Source organism: Nematolebias whitei, chromosome 6, assembly GCF_014905685.2.
Source record: "Nematolebias whitei isolate Nwh7 chromosome 6, NemWhi1, whole genome shotgun sequence".
Lineage (NCBI taxonomy): Eukaryota > Metazoa > Chordata > Actinopteri > Cyprinodontiformes > Rivulidae > Nematolebias > Nematolebias whitei.
Genome location: NC_056503.1, coordinates 30543408 through 30562776, shown reverse-complemented (window position 1 = coordinate 30562776; position 19369 = coordinate 30543408). Strand labels below are relative to the sequence as shown.

At 42.1% G+C, this 19369-nt stretch overlaps 1 protein-coding gene across 1 annotated transcript in view; it reads left to right on the top strand.

Annotated features, from left to right (window-relative positions):
• Positions 1 to 4738: 4738 nt before the first annotated feature.
• egln2 (egl-9 family hypoxia-inducible factor 2) overlaps positions 4739 to 19369 on the top strand; it is a gene marked incomplete at its 5' end in the record, with an annotated part of 34953 nt that continues 20322 nt past the window's right edge. Inside the window, 3 exons of the mRNA XM_037677800.1 lie at positions 4739 to 5782; positions 17786 to 17905; positions 18182 to 18318. Of these exons, the coding sequence (XP_037533728.1) occupies positions 4739 to 5782; positions 17786 to 17905; positions 18182 to 18318 (1301 nt within the window). The remainder of the gene's footprint in view (positions 5783 to 17785; positions 17906 to 18181; positions 18319 to 19369) is intronic.

The window sequence follows — 19369 nt, the reverse complement described above, 5'->3', positions numbered from 1 at the left end:
TTCCAGTAATGTGTTGAAATGATGCTTTAATGTCAGTGTCAAACATATTTTTTTGATTGAACATTGAGGAAACAACTGGAGTGGACTAAAGTCCTTTACACATTAGCTAACATCAATCAATCACTGAACTCAATAAATAAGAATAAAGGCACAATACGAAAAATATTATGTATTTGGGTAGAAAACAAAAGAAAGAAGGAGCGTCTTAAGCAGAAAATAAAATTATTTTAGTATTTTACAGATTTGGGGCTTTCCAAATATATAACAATTTAATATTTTCCAACTCAAATGAAGTATGTCAGTTTTAAATAATGGATATTTTGGGATATTTTATAGCCTTTAAAGAAGAATAAACTAAACTGCTTTATTTGTACGACATTGTAAAAAATATCCTAAAAGTAAATAAAAAAAGCAAATAGGTTACAGTCTCTATCCAGGCCAAATATTTAACCTTTTCTGATTAAGGAGTACTTTACCATTCAGTATATTTAATGGCTTCTTTTACTATGATTGTGTGATTGTGTCCAAAAGACAAAAAGTGCTATGTGTGTGTAATTAATCTCTGTTACCAAAATATCTTGTGAACCACTGAACACATTTCAATGACTGACCCACAAACTAATCATTGGATGCACATCTACGGCTGATTAATGCTTCCAGCTAATTTGTTTCAAGATGGCTACCACGTAAAAAAAAAAAAAAAAAAAAAGGGTACTCCCTTCTTCAGGGGTCGGCCACAGCGATCTAACTCACATGAAGACTTGGCAATTGTTTTTATGCTGAATGCTCTTCCTGACGCAACCACAGACCACTGAGCTATCACAGCCCTCTGTGTGGAGCAGAGAGCTGCCATAGGGTGCCTCGGGGAGCAGAAGGTGGGGTTAAGGGCCTTCAAGGGCCCAGAGTGAGGCAAACGAGGGTGGAGGCAGGTGTGAATGTTTCATCTTTCACAGCCATATTTTGATGTTGTTTATCCAGGGGGAGCATTGACCATTAACTATGGTGACATTATTTTCATGAATGCCCCTGCCAGCTCCTTGCAGATGTTGGATGCTGTTTACCATGGCATGCTAAAATTAATAACTGGTTGTAACTACCATCACACTTTTTGTCCTTGGTTATCATTATCTACACGTAGGCTCTCGCACTGGTTCATTTTCATCTATAAAACCCTCCTTGGTCTGCTACCTTCTTATACCTCTACATGCCCCCTTTACATCAACGGCGAGTGCGTGGAGAGGGTTCACACTTTCAGATTTCTTGGTGTCCATATCTCTGCTGACCTAAACTGGAAAGAGAACACCACAGCGGTCATCAAGAAGGCTCAGCAGAGACTACACTTCTTAAGAGTCCTTAAGAAGCACAACTTGAACACAAAACTGCTGCTGACTTTCTACCACTCGTCCATTGAGAGCCTGCTGACATACTGCATTTCAGTATGGTACGGCAGCTGCACCCTGGCTGACAGGGAGAGGCTTCAGAGAGTAGTCAAGACAGCACAAAAGATAATTGGCTGCCCTCTCCCCTCCCTGATGGACATTTACACATCACGCTGCCTCAACAGAGCAGAAAACATAATCATAGACTGTTCACACCCGAGTTTTGAACTGTTTGACTTGTCAGGGAAACACTACAGGTGCATCAGAACAAGAACAAACAGATTCAAGAACAGTTTTTTCCCGAAAGCCATCACCACACTGAACTCACACATGCACTGATTTAATAATCTAACCTCCCAAACCCCTGGACTTCTACTGTGCAATACTACTGACATTTCATACTCTCAATCACATTAACTACCTCACTAATATCCATAATGTGCAATACAATTGTGTAATACTTGTATTTTTTTACTTTCATTATTATATCTATATTGCGTTACATTTTTTTTTATATTTTTAGTGTGTGTTTAATGTGTGTTTTCTTAAGGCGTGTTTTTGCACTGGAAAAAGGAGTGGCTCTTAATTTCATTGTACTGCGTATAATGACAATAAAGGCATTCTGATTCTGATGTCACGTCATCAGTGCAGTTACAACATGCGCTCTCAGGCCATCATTACCTGCAGCGTTCCCTCAGTGCAGACTGAACTTGGCAAAAAGGCCTTACTCTGCTCCTGCAACCTGGAACACAGGAAGTTGTCCACCTTAATTTCTTTAAGGGGTTTTAAGCATTTGATAATGTCAATAGAAAAATCAAAGCAAATATGTTCTTTTTTGTATTTCACACTGTTTTACGGCACCCTGATTTATTGTTTTATACACTACTCCTATTTTAACTGCATTTTTACTGTAGTTTATTGTTATTGTTGTCTATGTTCTGTCTGAAACAGGTCCCTCTTGTAGATGAGTCCTCTTGGATCAATGAGGCTAACCTGTATAAATAAAGGTAGAATTTATTTTTCATTCAACCTTTATTTATACAGGCTAGCCTCACTGAGCCACGGGGACTCATTTACAAGAGGGACTTGTTCCAGACATATAAAGTACAGACAACAAAAAAGTAAATGGTAAATGGACTGTACTTATAAAACACCTTTCTATCTTGTTTCAAGATACTCAAAGCGCTATACACTACAATCTGTGTCCTCATTTACCCATTCATACAGCACTCTCTACTAGATCTATACAAAGACTAATTGGACAAATCATTCTAATGAGACTAATCAGTGCTTTTAGATCACGTTCATACACCGATGGGACACACATCAGAGGCTGTGAGGGGTTCAGTGTATTGCCCAGAGACACTTCAGCATGTGACTGCTGGTGGATTCGAACCCCCAACTCTCGCATTGGAGGACGACTGCTTTAACCACTCAGCCACAGCCGCCCCTGTAGACAATGACAACAAACAAACTACAGTAAAAATGCAGGTAAAATAAGAGTAGTGTATAAAACAATAAATCAAGGTGCCGTAAAACAGGGTGAAATACTAAAAACAAGAACATATTTGCTTTGATTTTTCAACTGACATTATCAAATGTTTGAAAGCCCTTAAAGAAATCAAGGAGGGCAACTTCAGTTCCTGTGTTCCAGGTTGCAGGAGCAGAGTAGGAGAAGGTCTCTTTTGCTGAGTTCAGTCCGCACTGAGGGAATGCTGCAGGTAATGATGGCCTGAGCGCGCACGTTGTAACTGCACTGACGACGTGACACGTGGGAGGAGATATAAGATAATGAAGGAGGGGGTCAAACCTGTGACCTTCTGACCGCTTGCCTTCTCTAACCTCTGCACCACCACTTCCCAGAAATTTTACAGGTATTACCCTAAAATTGTATGCGGTTGCTGACAATCATGTACTACACGTGCTCTGAGGGAGTTGGTTTGACTTCAGGCTCAGTCGTTTCTCAACACAAGAGGCTCCGTGTCTAAACTCTGGCACAAAAAGCTGCGGGCGATAAGCATCTCTTCATGCAATGCAAGACTTTCAATAATATGTACGCTTTCACCTTGCGATGAAACCGTTTTTACGTTAAAAGGCCACACAATCTATCTGTAGCACACTTTTTTTGTTTCTGCCGTGACAGGCAGGGCGGTTTCTGTTCGTTCTGGCAGATCACGTGACTCGCATCCCTCTCGCGCAGCGGAGGGAGTGAGTCGCTCTTCCACACAAAAAGGGGGGTCGCGCGCTATGTTTATTTCGTTATTTCTTTCTCTCTTTTTGACGGATTGGTTTGGTTAGGGGGTGGGAAGAACTCAGCGTGGTTCGGAGTATCTCCCTTCACCTCTTGATTGAGTTTACGTGTCACAGCTGCGTTCATTCGCCTGGGTAATATTTATAACCGGCACAAAAATCGCTGGATTCCACGCGCAGGCGAGGGAGACAAACCCGGAAGTAAGATGCGTACTCTCAGCTTGTCACGTACGCTCACATAGAGGCTACTGTAGGTAAGAGAGGGGAAAGGAGCTTTAACAGGCTTTCCTGCCGTTATTACCACCGTATAAACACGTGTATTTTTATTTTAAGGACCTATTTTAACAGAACTATAAATAATTTGAACTATAATCTCATTTTTTTAAGCAGTAGGAGCCTTCAAGTTTGGTGATAATAGCAGACAAAGGCGAAATATTCAGTTCTAACGAATGCACTCGAAATATAACACAATTTTAAACACGAAAGCTTGTTTTTAAAGTAATGATAGCTCCAGTGTATATGTTTAGTCAGTGTTTTTGGTCATATTTGCGGTTAAAGTGAATTGTTTTAGGCCTTAGCTGTTCCCGAAACGTTTAAGATTATACCGTAAAAGCTGAATTTAAAAGTATGCATGTAATGTTGGCGCACGAGCGTGTGGCTGCGGATGATGGCGGTGATAAAAACACCCTTGCTATGCTTGGCATTTTGTTTTTTTGTGCCTTTTTTAAGATAAAATCAGAAGCGCGCGCACAGCACCGTTTGTTTTTAGACGGATTTAACGTGTGTTACTGTGGCAGGTGGTCCGCGCTCACACCGCTCACGCTATTTATAGCCTTAAATTGTCTCGTTTTACTCTCCGCAGATGTTGTGTGGAAATGCATGAAGTGGGAGAGATACACGCCAGAGGAGGATGAAAGTTGGAGCGCTCGGCTCCGCGGGAGAAAGCGGCGGCTCGGCTGGAAGATGAGGCGCGGACGTGAGGTACGTGCGCATCCGGCAGACATGAAATGGAGAGTTTGGGGCTGACGGACCTTTTGCAGCCCAGCTCTTTCTCGGAGCCGCAGGAGAGACAGAGGACGAGCGGCCAGCAGCGGTTCACCTCCTCTGGGCCGGTGGAGATCCACTACCAAGCGGACATGGGTCTGAACGGGTTCTGCGCGGTGCCTGCTGGGAGCCAGACGGCCGCGGAGCTGCTGGCGGACATGGCCTCTCAGACCAACTCACCCGGAATCACGACCCCAACGAAGCAGTCGAAAAGCGGCGTGCCGCCGCTCTACAGCGGCGGGCTGGTGCCCCCCTCTGCCACCGTGGAGGCGAACCAGGCCGGGGTGGTGGCTCAAACCCCGCAGGGATACCCCGTGAGGGTGGGCGGGCACCCCCTCACCCCCAGAGGCTGTCTGATGGAAAACGGGGACAGGATGGTGCAGGAGAGCTGCTCTTTGTCAACGAGGAGGTTCAACGGTGACCTGAAGGTCAGACAGGCTCAGCAGCAGAAGAGGAGGTGTGGGGAAAACCGGGATGTTGGGTCAGAGATTCACAACGGCCACATGATGGGGTCACCCGGGTTAGGCAGCTCTGGAGACCCGGTTTTCTCCTCAGGGGACTTGGACTCGAAGAGGAGGAAGCTGACAGACAAGTCGTCAGAGGGGCCCAGAGTGACCCGAGGAGTCCCCCCACTCACGGTCACTGTTAGCAGTGGAGTTTCTTCTCATGCTAACCAGCACAATGGACATTATGTGGCACCCCCAGACTCACCAGCAGCACCCATCCTGATTAACCCCACCCTGGCACCACAGCCCGCTGCAGGAGGCTCTGGCTTGTCCTCCGAGTGCATCGCCAAGCAATACATCATCCCCTGCATGAAGTACTATGGCATCTGCGTGAAGGACAACTTCCTCGGGACGCAGTTGGGCGACAGGGTCCTCGAGGAGGTGGAGGTTCTGAACAGCAGTGGGAAGTTTCGGGGAGGGCAGCTGGTGAGCCAGAAGAGCATTCCCTCTCAGAACATTCGTGGGGACCAGATTGCATGGGTGGAGGGGCAGGAGCCCGGATGCCAGGGTATCGGGGCACTGATGGCCCACATCGATGAGGTGGTCATGCACAGCGCTGCCAATGGACAGCTGGGAAACTGCGTCATCAACGGACGCACTAAGGTGAGAACGGCTTCAGGATGATGGGGGGGTGGGGGTGTTATCCAACAACATATCTGGGTAAACACAGTCTGCAGGTAACCTTCAGTATGAGCGTCTGTCTAATGACGTCAGTGAAGCCGTGGCTTATTGGTTGTGTCTTTTCTGCTCCGCTTATCTTTGCATCTGTAATGCCGACATGTGGGCAGACACACACACACACAACACAGGTAGCGTGTCAGGAGAAGCCATGTGATTTTCCGGCACATGGAGGAGTGAGGGGAGGCCGCTTCCCCTGTTCGTGCCTTCATACCACTGGTACCTAAAGAAAACTCTGAAGCCATATCTCCACTGCCATCACTTTATCTCTGCCAGCATTTTCTACCATCACTTTGACCACACAAACGTGACGCTGGCACAGTAGAAAGGAGTTCTTCATGTTTATTTCCACTCCCTTTATCAGATCTCGCATATCACGTGACCTGTGTGGAAAAAAACATCGCATTAGAGTTAAAATCAAAACAAATAAACCCGTAGCTGTAACTTTGTTTTACATTCTGTTTGTCTCTGTGTTTGTTTAGCAACATGATCTGTCACAATGAGTTTTGCAGGATTTGGTGTCAGTTCTGTTTGATAGTCTGATTTACTATGTAACATATTCAGACAACGCACAGCAGATTTGTTTATAAAAGGCTTTGACACAAAAAAAGACGCTAAACTGACGCCAAATCTTAGCTTTGGATAGTTTTCCACATGGCAAACAACTGTTATGTCTCATGTGAAAAATATATGTATGAGAGCTCGTCACATAAGAAGTAGGTATATTATCACTCCTCAAGGAGAAATGAGTTGAAAGGCAGTGCCTGAAATCTGCCTTACATGTGCACTTACGGCTTAATAGACAAGACCAACGATGGCACCTTTAAGTTGCTGATAAGAAATGTGCACAAACAGCAGCTGTAGTGCAAAGTACATTACTGTCAAGTGTATTTATATATTTTTACCTGGAGTCTCTGGACCAGATTGAACTTTTTTGGATTTACCTGGAGTCCTATTTCTCTATTTATTCATTTACAGCAGTCTGAAAATTTCCATCTTTTCTTAATCTAATGACTCCACGGCTTCACTCACCCCATTAACCTAAGATACCGTGCCCTCAGTGCACATCTGATCAATTTGCACAATCTTGACCCTGTGTTTAAACAAAAATCGCATCAGTGACTTTTGCTCCCTTTGACTTGGGATTGACAGTGCTTTTTCTAGATTTACCTGTAATTCATGGTAGGTATGGAGAGGGGAAATGAAGTTTATTAATGTATTTTTATTTAATAGTTAAAAACATCGTCCTGTGTTTGGATAATTACATATGAGCATAAAGTGCTCCGGTTATGAAAGAGAATAAAAATCGATTTTATCTTTGAAATCAACACTTGATAAATGTCATTCGTTTAACTTTGTAGACCTTTTTTAAATGAAAGACCTAGCAATATTGAAGGAATGCAATGTAGCTCAATATTTTTAAAACAGTTATGGAGTTATCTTTAGGGAGTTCCATTTTATCAGGTCTCAAAAGTACACACAAAATTAGTATTCTGCAGTATATCAAAGGATTACAGGACCTTCTTGTGATGCTTTTGTATCCCTTTCCTTCTAATTTATTCATTTTTTCAAGGTAATACTTGATTAACTCTTGTAAAGATGTTGCTTTTGTCTGTGGTACAGACTGTTCTGGCCGGGTGTTTCCGTTGACGAGTACCGAACACAGTGTAGCAATAGGTAGAGTAATGGCGTGTGCATGACAGGAAGTCGTTAGAAAGGAAAAAGAGGAGAATCTGGCTGGAGTAGAAGCCAGCTAAGTAAAAGGTCACTGCAGTATTTCCATCCACCCATTTTTCTATTATCCACTCGATACAATCACTCTTACTTGTTTTTGACTTCTTTGAATTTTGACCTCTTTTCCGCCGTTTACTTCACTCCCTTTCGCCGTCATTTTATCAAATGTTTGCAAAATATTTTCCTGCCGTTACCTTGGTAACAGGCTCATACAGCGCAGAGAGCTGGGTTGTGCTTGGCAGTGCCCTGAATGGTGCCTCGCCAGCAGTTTGTGGCATTTTCAGGAGTGGTGGTTTTCATTCTCAGAGACATGCAGCGCCAAGGGTCGAGTGTTAACAGAAGGCACCTAACACGACCCAGGACGATGCTGGGAAAGTCTTGTATTATGGGGAAAAAAGGAGCAACTTTTTACCGAAAGTCTGGTATGAGAAGTTGGGCCGGGATTAGACTGGAAGTGAGAGTGGAGGGAGGTGAAAAGAAGTGATGCAGTCTAATCTTCAGCATTATGTCAGATGCTGCAGTGCGCACTTGGATGCCCCCCTACACCACCACACACACACACACCCACACCCTCTTTAAAGCCTAGTAGGGCTGCCATGCAGGCTGCAGCTAAAATTCACACTCCAGAGCTGCTCGCTAACTTGTACAGATGGGTCATTCTGAACGTACACAGACGCTGCTTGAAAACTGGGATCATTGTCATGAGTTTGTTTATTCAGAAATACCATCGGTGGTGGTGTGCTAACCAAATGTTTGGAGTCCATGTAAGCATGGGACAGATGCACCACCATGCTTTATTTATGGTTTATAAAGGATTAATGAGGCTGAGAAAACCGCTTTATGATTTTGCCACTGTTGGAAAATTTATGAGGTGTTACAAATCAATCCATTTTCTGTGTCCTGTCGGGGTGTGGGAGTTAAAAGGTCTGGGATGGCTCGTCATTCCACCACAGGACCAACAGTGAAACTAACTTGGTGACTTCAAAAGAAGGCAAATTGACTTCTTTTTTTGGTTCCTGAAGGTATTCTGTTGGGAGTTTTTTGTACTGGTAGTTCTGAAGAAACCTTTTGAATAAGAACTGAAAAGTCTTCAAGAACAACAAAAAAAGAGTTCACTTGCCTTCTGTTTCAGCACGTAATACTACAACAGCTAGATTATAAGGCAGTGTAGAAAACTAAAAACAGGAACATGTCTGCGTTGGTTTTTGCCATGAACTCAACAGATTCTTAAAGCCACTTAGAGAGGTCAAGGTCGAGAGCTTCAGATCTTTTTGCAAGATGTTCCAGGGAACAGGAGCGGAGTAGGAGAAGGCCCTTTTGCCAAGTTCAGTCTTTACTGAGTGGACAATGCATGTAATGTCTTGGGGGCGCACGCTGTAGCTGCACTCACGCAGAGACATGTAGGAGGAGATGTATGAAGGCAGCAGACCAAGAAGTGATTTAAAGATGAAAATGTACCAGTGGGAGACTCTGGAACACTTACGCTATATTTATTTTAGTATTTATATATATTTTAAGGCTTTATAAACCCTTTCCACACTTGCAATGTTCTAAACTCTTAACCTATGTAATTTTAACAACATATGCATATGTATTGTACAGTACTGCAAAATTTTAGATGGGTACTCGCCAGCCTTGGTCTGGTTCTGGTCCGGTTCTGGTCCGGTTCTGATCGGCTCTCTGCAGCCGTTGAGCACCAAGACGCTTTTGAGAGACTTCCTGGGCCGGCAAGCAGCACTCATATTGACCAATGAGGCTGGAAGCAATTCCTGGTAAATTCTGCACAGCTCTCTGCATCCACTGAGCGCCGAAGTCACTATGAATAAGGACCAAACTTTTTTGTCAGGTTCAGATCGGATCAAAACTTTCCGTCCATTTCGACAGAAAGCAGCATCAAGAAGCACTGTTTGCTTCTGGGTATTGTAGTTCTTTTTTACTTGCGTTACGGTATAGCCACATATAACCACAAATGGCGGCGCCTGTCCAAAGTGTTTTTTTTTCGTTAACTTTTTATCCCATACTGTCCCAATTACGTGGGTAATAGTAAAGCTGACAATCGTTGAAAAACCACGAAAGAGCAAGTCCGCAAAAGTCGAACCGCGAAGTAGCGAGGGACTACTAATATGTTAGTATTAACTAATATAATGAACCTCTTTTTTCTGTTTGGTGTTTACAGTTGTATGTTATGCTCAACTTTAGGTGTGTATAAAGTCTAAATTACATCTTGTAATGTTTTTGCCACTATGGTATTTTTACAGAAAATCCTAGTGTGTTATGGAGAAACAAACAATGATGCAGGCTTCTTCTAATGTTCCACCGTGACTCACCCGTGCGTCACTGTGGTCATAGTGACACTCACTCATCTGGGCAGAATATAGTTTATCATCTTTTTTGTACTTTGTTTGCCAGAAAAACAACAGCTGTTGTGAATATGGGACATGCCGTGAAGTTTGTTTTGATTTTGCAGTTCTTGATTATCTCATGTTAAAGGCACAGGAGGAGTATTCTCACCAAATATGATGAGTGGCAAAAACAGCAAGCTCTGATTTGAGTGGCGAAGTATCTTGTGCACAATTTTATATCTTTGCACACGCACACACACAGTGCCGCCTTAAGTAAGGGTTGAAAGTTTGAGAAGTGAAACGAAGCAAAACAAAAAGGGCAGCCAAACACAGATCAGTTTTCTTTGAGCGTCTGAATCAGCCGTGCAATCTTAGCCATTTCAGGGTCACTCCAGCTGATAATTATATAATTTTCCCAGTGATTTCCATTTCCTTCAACCAAGAAATGTTTTAGCTGTTAGCAAAAGTTTTCAAAACATCAACATAGCTGAACAACATGAGTCAGGAGAGTCTGCACAGAGACAATACAAACTGCAGGTTCTGTTCACACATGGTCACTTTGTTCAGTTTGGTTTAAAATAAAAAAATATAACTAATTTCTGCCCTGTTCTGTGCATTTCTCGTGAGTAATCAGATCTGGGCATTAGGCAGTGTGGGCGTTCAGCCGTTGAGATGTTTTTATTTAGTATGATGACACATACATTAACTCTTGACTAAATAAATCTTATTTGCAGGGACACTTCCTCAGATTTTTCAGTTACAGCCACTACTACAACAACATTATGAATATGTCATCATTTGTAATGATCATTCTGCATTTTGTCTGCACTTGCCTTTTTAAAATCATAACGTAAATATAATTTTCTGGAGGTTGTTCAAAGTGTTCCACACTTGATGAGATCCAAACATAAATAGCATCCCAGTGCCTTAAGAGCATTTATGAAGCATTAAGTCAGACCCATATTTATAAGCTAGGGTTATATGAAGTTTGATTTGACTTTAAAGCTCTAAAATGCTGCTCTGAGTGGAAATCTGTGTAGGAATTATGCCAGTTCTGCAACTAATGATGAAATTACACAGTTCAAGATATATATTTTTTTCATTCAACCTTTATTTATACAGGTTAATCCCATTGAGCCATGGGGACTCATTTACAAGAGAGACCTGATTTTTAACAAAGAATGATGACAACAGTAGACAACAATAGAGAATCATAAAAAAGATGCATACAAATTGAGAATAACAAGTGAAAATAAAATGGTATTTTAAAAAAAGTATATAAAAAAAGGCTAGAATATAAGGCGATGTAGAAATCTAAAAACAGGAACATGTCTGCAATGGTTTTTACCATGAACTTAGCAGATGTTTAAAGCCACTTAGAGAGGTCAAGGTCGAGAGCTTCAGGTCTTTTTGCAAGATATTCCAGGAAACAGGTGCTGAGTAGGAGAAGGCCCTTTTGCCTAGTCCAGTCCACACTGAGGGAACACTGCAGGTAATAATGTCCTGAGAGCGCACGCTGTAGCTGCACTCACACAGAGACATGTAGGAGGAGATGTATGAAGGCAACAAACCAAGACGTGATTTAAAGATGAAAATGTACCAACGAGTGAGTCTACATGAAGTTAATGATGTCCAGTTAACCAGTGAATACAGGGTGCAATGGTGGGTATGATAGTTACGGCCATTTTTAAATCTTAGTTCACCATGAGGCCGCATCCAACATCTGCAGGGTGCCTGCAGGAGCATTCATGTAAATACTGTAATGTCACGGTAGTCAATGGAGGGAAGGAAAGTCACAGTTACAAGGCATTTCCTAGCATTCAGAGTTAGACAGGATCCATTTCTGAAAAAGAAACCCAATTTTACTTTCAGTTTCTTTACTAGGTTTTCCACATGAAGCTTAAAAGAGAGATGAGAATCGACCAAAATACCCAAATATCTGTAGGAATCGACAAACTCAATAGGGACACCATTTGAGGATAAAATCAAAGGAAGAACTGTTGGGACCAACTTCCTGTTTGAAAACAGCATCCCTTGGCTTTGTCGGTGTTTAGGATAAGTTTGAGATGGAACAAATCTGTTTGGATGATGTTGAAAGCAGATTGCAAAAGCTGGAAAACATTAGCAACTGTTTTAGCTTGACAATAAACAACTGTGTCATCAGCATAGCCATGTAAGGATGCATCAGGGATGCTCTGACCTACATTACCTATGTAGATTGTGAAGAGGGTGGGTCCTAAGACTGAGCCTTGTGGTACACCATTGTTGACTGTTAAATAACTGGAGGAAATACCATTATGTTGAACACATTGCCTCCAGTCTGAGAGACAATTAGTGATTCAACCAATTTTAAGTGGGTTTTTGTGAAAAGGTTATACATTATGGTAATATTTGTTTTAGACAGCTCCGATTGGTTCAGACGAGGGTGACAGCAAATGGCTAGTTTGAGCAAGGCTAAGACCAAAGTGCACCATGGGTGCTGCAGCTAGTTGCTGCTAGCACTGTCTGCTTGGAGTCCTTTGTAATTAACCATTTAATGCACATTTGACAGCGGTGTAAATGTTTGTAAAATATCATTTTACTGCTATGAAATGTTAATGTTAAGCTGTATTTCTCTGCTACAGCCCAGATGTAGGGCAGCAAAATTTAAAACAGCAGCGTGAGAAAAAAAATAAAAAAAATAAAATATGACATCATGAGTTCACACCAAACTGTTTGAGCCACAGGATTCACCGCAGTGCTCCCCTTCACTCACACAATATCCCGAGCCTGTATTTCTTCATCGCGCCCCATGGTGCTCGCTCTCCACCCTCATTTACTCTTATCAGAAGATGCATGCAGCCATATTGTTTTCCTCCAGAACATCTGGATGTGCCTGCACCGACCGGGTTAGCTGCAGTTTGGGCATTAACGTTCATACTTGGCAGACAGGTGGTAAAAACACAGTCTCTGCATGGGCACTGATCCTGGCAGCGGTGAAGAAGACAGGAAGCTAGAAATGAGAGACAGGATGTGCTGTATCAAGGTGTCTGTGCATTCTGTGAACAAGAAGAGACTGAACCAAAGTAGACATATACAATAGATGGCTGGTTTGAAATTGGTTCACTTTGCAACGCCTCAAGCAGTTTTACTCACTCAACGGTCTTTTTAAAATTAAATATGCCTGTCTCGTCTTAGCTTCAGTATGCTTGCGAGTGTTTAATGTTTACGCTTCAGGCGAGGGCGGAGATGTCTGGTAGGGCATATTACATGTTAATTGTGGTTAACTGCTGTCGTTAAGAATCAAAAAGCTTTTTGTTGGGAAAACGCACCCATTATAGTTGAACATATTCTTGAGAAAAGCTTGTTTAAATCAAGTTGTTGAGCTCAGTTAGGGACTTTATTTAAATCTTGAGTTTTATTTATTAAGCTGTCGTTTTTTGTATCTGTCGTGCTTACACATAGAACAGGTTATTGTTTGCTCAAGAGGGCATGTTATCAGCTCACGGTTATCAGCTGCACATTGATCTGAAGCTGGTGCTAATATATGAATGTGACTGACAGCAGCGAGCTAAAAGCAAGCTCCTGTTTTTTGTCACAACTTGTCATGATGTTCCTCAGTTCATTTTAATCAGCGTGAGGAAAAAATGACGAATGAACGCGTAAAGGGAGTTGACGGTAGCTGCTTGTTCTTTGTTTAAAGCTTGAATGCTGATTTTTTTTACTTAAATTTATAGAAAAATATAACATCCTAAAGTAAAGCATTAGCGTGCACAAGTACGTGCATTCATATATAATATTCAAACTATACAACAGCAGCCTGAACATTTCCCAAAACCATTATTTTGAAACTGCAGCCCTAAGAGCCAAGATGCAAACAAAAACAGGAACCAACTATTTATGAAGATCTCCCCACACTGTCATTATCATTAGTCAAAAAGTCCCCGTGGGTCGCTCTGAAGTGGTCATAATTAACGTCATTTGCAAAAGCTCCCTTCATTGTGTTTAAAGTTGAGCTCATACGTCAGTATTTGATGTTTTTTGAGAGGGAGTGGTTGCACAGAGGTTAGAGAAGGTGAGCCTGTGATTGGAAGGTCGCAGGTTCAATCCTCGGATCGATAGCATCAGAATGTGGGTGGGAAAGGTGAAGCATCCACACCTGCCTCTACCCTTATTTGCCCCGCTCTGTGTCCTCAAGCAAGGCGTTTGGGGAGTGGTGGCGCAGAGGTTAGAGAGGTGGGCTTGTGATCCGAAGATCGCCGGTTCACGCCCCGGCCCCGACAACATCAAAAAAATTGTGGGTGGGGTAGGTGAAACACCCACACTTGCCACCACCCTCATTCGCCCCTCTCTGGGCCCATGAGCAAGGCCCTTAACCCCACCATCTGCTCCCTAAACAGGTCTCTCTTGAAAATGAGTTCTCGTGGCTCAATGAGACTAACCTGGATAAATAAAGGCTAAATGAAAAAAAAAAAAAAAAAAAAAAAGGCCCTTAACCCCAACCATCTTTTCCCCCAGGTAGAGCCGGGCCCGCGCCCGACCCGAAATTCGGGCCGGGCCAAAATAGATGGCCGGGTCGGTTTCAGGCTTTTGGTATGGTTTTACGAGTCATACAGCACAAATAAAACTAAATAAGAATGCACAATATAAAGTTGTGTTAATCTACTTGTTGAGGAGGAGGCAGGTCTGACCAGCTGGTTGAAAGAGGTAAAAAAAAGGTCCAGTTAAGCTTCAGATGGATTAGCTTATCACCGGCCGCGTGCGTCTCTGCACCTGCTGTCATCTGCGGTGAAGGAAGTAGCAGCATCTACAAAAGCCGAAGCGAGAAGCGCGTTCAATTAAAATAGCCTTGTTCTATATTTTTCCAAATAATTTTGCTCTAAAAGTATTTTTGTTCATCTGTATAATAGCCTATCTTTAGATTTGCTTTTTTAGGCTGTTTGTTTTGTACGTTAATATTCATTTGGTGAAACAAGAAATCTTATATCTTCCTTTCGTTGAAATACATTTAAAAAATTTCATGCCAAACTGATTTGCTTACAAAAGCAGTAAAAGCTTAATTTAAAATAATTTCTTTCTTTTTTCAGGTTTGGGCTTGTAATTACAGTTAATCTGTCAGGTCCAGGTCGGCAAACAAGTTGGGCTGGGACAGATTTTTTAGGCCTGAATGCAACTCTAGCTCCAGGCAGGCACCCGAGATGGCAGCTCCCTGCTCCACACTGAGGGATGTCGTAGCTTGGTGGTCTGTGGTTGCGTCAGGAAGGACAGCCGGCATAAAATCAATTGCCAAATCTTAGTGCGAGTTACTTCACTTTGGCGACCCCTAAGGTACGACGGAGCTTTAGGGCCACGCAAAAAAACAAAAAAATTACCGGTACATTGCCATGCTAAGAAAAACAAATTAAAAGCTATAAAATTGTGAGAATAAAGTCATAGTATTACGAGAATAAAGTTGAATAAAGTCTCAATATTACAAGAATAAAGTCGTACGAGACTTTTTTTTTTTTTTTTTACAGCTGTCGTTATTTATTTTTTTTTTTTTCCACTAGTCGGATCCACGAGGCAACCTGTCAATCAATCCAGTAGGCGTGTCAGCAAATTACCAATCTGAAGCTAAATGAGTCGTAATGTTATCCGAACTCCGAAACAATAAAGCAGGGTTGACCGCATTTTAACTTTGGTAAAATGAAGAATATTTGTTAAACTTAATTATTAACCCTCTTACTCAAAACGTGTTTCAATACTGCCTCCTGCTGTTGTGTTTTTGTATGCTGCTTCTTTGATGCAAACACGTGACGTCCTTACGTCATGACTTTAGTTTTTGTTTCCGTTTGAACACAGCGCTCAGTGAGAGAAACTGTGCGTTCAGCGCTGTTAGGTCTTCAATAAATATGCCAGAAAGAGGCTGAAGAGACCCAGCGACTCACTTATCTATTAGCATTTAGCTTCGGATTGGTCATTTGCTGACACTCCTACTGGATTGACTGACAGGTCGCGTTGTGGATCTGGCTCGTGGAAAAACATAATAATCAAAGAGAGCGGTAAAAAAAAAAGAAGTATCGTACGACTTTATTCTCGTAATTTTATGGATTTTAATTATTTCTTTTCTTAGCGTGGCAATGTAATTTTTATAACAAAAATTTTTTGCGTAGCCCTAAAGCTCCTTTGTACTGAGAGGGGAGCAACCGAGATAAAAAGAGAGTCAGTATTTGCTGTTTTGTGTCAACGTACATTTTTTTTTTGGTTATGATTTTCAAGCTTTTTTCTTTCAACAATGTCCATATTACCAGGTAAAATAGAAAAAGCTAAACACTAAAGCTAAATATAGCCAGTTACTGCCTTCAGTAGTTGACAGGACAAAAACAAAGATCTAAAATTAGGAAGAAGTTTATGTGGGCAGAAACGAGACACCAAAATGCCAGGAAATGATGTTTCCTGTATCACTAAAGAGAAGATGTTTATTTTTTTGTTTGTTTACATGTTTGAGGTTTAACGGAATTGCTTCTATAACAAATTACTCCCACAATCACAACAGTATTCGACAGGAATAAAAAAAAAAAACCTATAATATGTGAAAAAATTCAACAGTCTGACGCAACAGACCACTCACGCAGTGATCAGTTGGCTTCCTGTGGATTTTGCTCAACGAGTGTTTCTAAGTGTTTAAAGATCACGGAGATGAAGTTGTTTTGCAAAACAACCTGTTAGTTGTGAGTGATGGTGTTGTAAAGTCAAGCTGAAGCAATTCACTGACTGTTGGCCAGCTTGAGTCAAGGCACTGACATGTTAACTTCTTTTGTTTCCATTTTTTGGGAATATTTTCTCAATTTCTAGAATATGACTCATCTTTTTAGATGTTTGCAAAAACAGCCAGAGGCTACAAGCTTGTTCCAGTCAACGGCAACATACTGGAAACTATTCTATGTGTGACATGAAACACATGCATGTTCCAGTACATCACGCTGACGCTGGCTCTGCTCGTACCCGGCTTGTTTAAACCGTGGCGTGGCTCTGCCATTTTCACTTCAAGCCCGTTTCCAGACACACGATCTCGGTGACCCTCGTCTGGAATGTACATTGACCTGGACGTCCTCCGGCTAACAGACTCCAACGTTCACGATGTCCAGCAGGGGAAATACCAGCGTGAGACCATTGTTGGAGAGTGGATACTGTGTCTGCAGCTCATTTCTTAGCTGGGAACAGCAGCTGAACCTTGACACAGTTCTCAGAAGTAAAGAAGACGTGTCAAGAATTCAAATACGCCTCCTCTCAGAATAGTTCACTGTGGTTGCTACAATGCTTAGTGAAGGGGGTATTTTTTAAAGTTTCCAATTCAGTTCAATTCAAAAATACCTTGTTAATCCTAAAGGGAAATTAAATGTTGTTGTAACTCATCATCCTGGTTTTTATTGAAGAGTTGTTCTAGATGCTGATGGCTGTGGGCAGGAAGGATCTCTTGTAGCGGTCTGTCTTGCAGCGGATCTGAAAAAAGCCTCTGACTGAAGACTGTTGTTGTATGACACTCTGATGAAGAGGATGCTGAGGGTTGTCTATAATGTTCTTCATTTGATGAAGAATCCTTCTTTGTACAATCATCTCCAAAGGTTCTAGAGGAGTCCCCAGAACTGAGCCAGCCTTCTTTATGAGCTTGTTGATCTTTTGTAAGTCACTTGCTCTGGTGCTGCTCCCCCAGCAGATGATGGCAGAAGAGATAGCATTCTCTACAACAGAAGATATGCAGCATGTTGCTGCAAACACTGAAGGACTTCAGCTTCCTCAAGGAGTACAGTCTGCTCTGTCCCTTCTTGTAGACGCTTCACTGTTGCATTTCCAGTCCAGTAATGTTTAAATTTCTATTCCTTTTCATTTTTAGGCCATGGTTGCTTGTTATCCAGGGAGCGGAGCAGGATACGTCCGCCATGTTGATAACCCCAATGGTGACGGCCGCTGCATCACATGTATCTACTACCTTAACAAGAACTGGGACGTCAAGGTATGTTTGTTAGCTTGGTTTGGGTCTTAATCACCAAAATCTACTAAAAGAAGCCTTTATTAAGCTTTCAGTGTTACTGTTCGATGCTTTTCTTTGTCAAGTTGAAGGTAAAGTTTATAATGAGTTAACTGGAGCCTAAACCTTTGGTGGCACAAAGAACACAACCACATTCTCAACTTAAGAAGACCATGGTTCATTTCAGGACTGTAGTTGTAAATTGTACAGTATTATCACCTCAACTATGTGACAAAGTTTTGTATATATTTGTTTTTGTAGACACAAGGAGGACTGCTGCAGATCTACCCCGAAGGCAAAAACGTAGTAGCCAACATTGAACCTTTGTTTGACCGACTGCTCATCTTCTGGTCTGACCGCAGGAACCCACATGAAGTCAAACCGGCCTACGCCACGCGGTCAGTAACTTCAAACTGGAACCCTTTTTAATTTTTTTTTACACAGAAAAGACTGAAGCTAAATATTTAGAACGATTATTTTTCAATAACAAAGCTACTACTTCTACAGCGGTAATAAATGACACATTACAGACGGGCTACCTCAACACTACAGGAATTCTGGGTTTGTTTTACTCCCATAAAAACTGTTGATTTACTTAATATCAATTAGAATTAATAAAGAAGAAATGTTTCACTGTTAAGACCTCCCTTCCTTCTCTCTCAGTTTGCTCTTTTCGTCCTACCAAACTCAACAACTTTGCCAGCCGTGTTTGTGTATTTACGTTTTCAATCAGTCCAAAAGCGATGAGAATAGAAGCGACTGGACGGCCGTGGAACAAACCCAGGAACCAGAACAGTTGGTGTTTCCTTGATGCTGACATGAGATAGACCCTCGGAGCATAAACGCTCAGATGTCAACAATTAAACAACAGCCTTCTTTTACATCATCGCAAGAAACTGTTTTATCCGCCGCGATCACGTGAAACAGAGCCTTCCCCTCGTTATTCCGACTGCTGGGGGTGGGGGTGTCCAGAGGCAGGAAGTGTGAGTTTCCTGAGGAGGTCGATGGGAGGGGGAGGAAGGTTCGATAGCAGGACTCGTGCTGGAGACGCACACACGAGACACGGGAATAAACAAACAAAGGTCCTGGGGGGCTGAAAAGCTGTAGAAATGAACCCTTCACTGCCCAGGACATCTGTTATCCACGATGATTACTGTAACATGTTTCTAATTTATTGTTTCTGGATTGACTGGAAGGATCTTTTTTGCCTTAACAAGTTGTTTCAAGTATTTTGACCATTACTTTAAATCGTTCCTGTCTGAACCCAGTGATCAAGGTTCAAGGTTCTTTATTGTCATTCACATCACGTGGTGCATGAGGTGGAACCAAATTGTGTACTAGGTCCCAGTTACACCCAAAATAGCAAAAATGTAAAGTATAAAAAGAAGCAGTATATAAGGATCTAAGACAGGGCTATTCAACTGGTGGCCTGCAGACCAGTGACTTCAA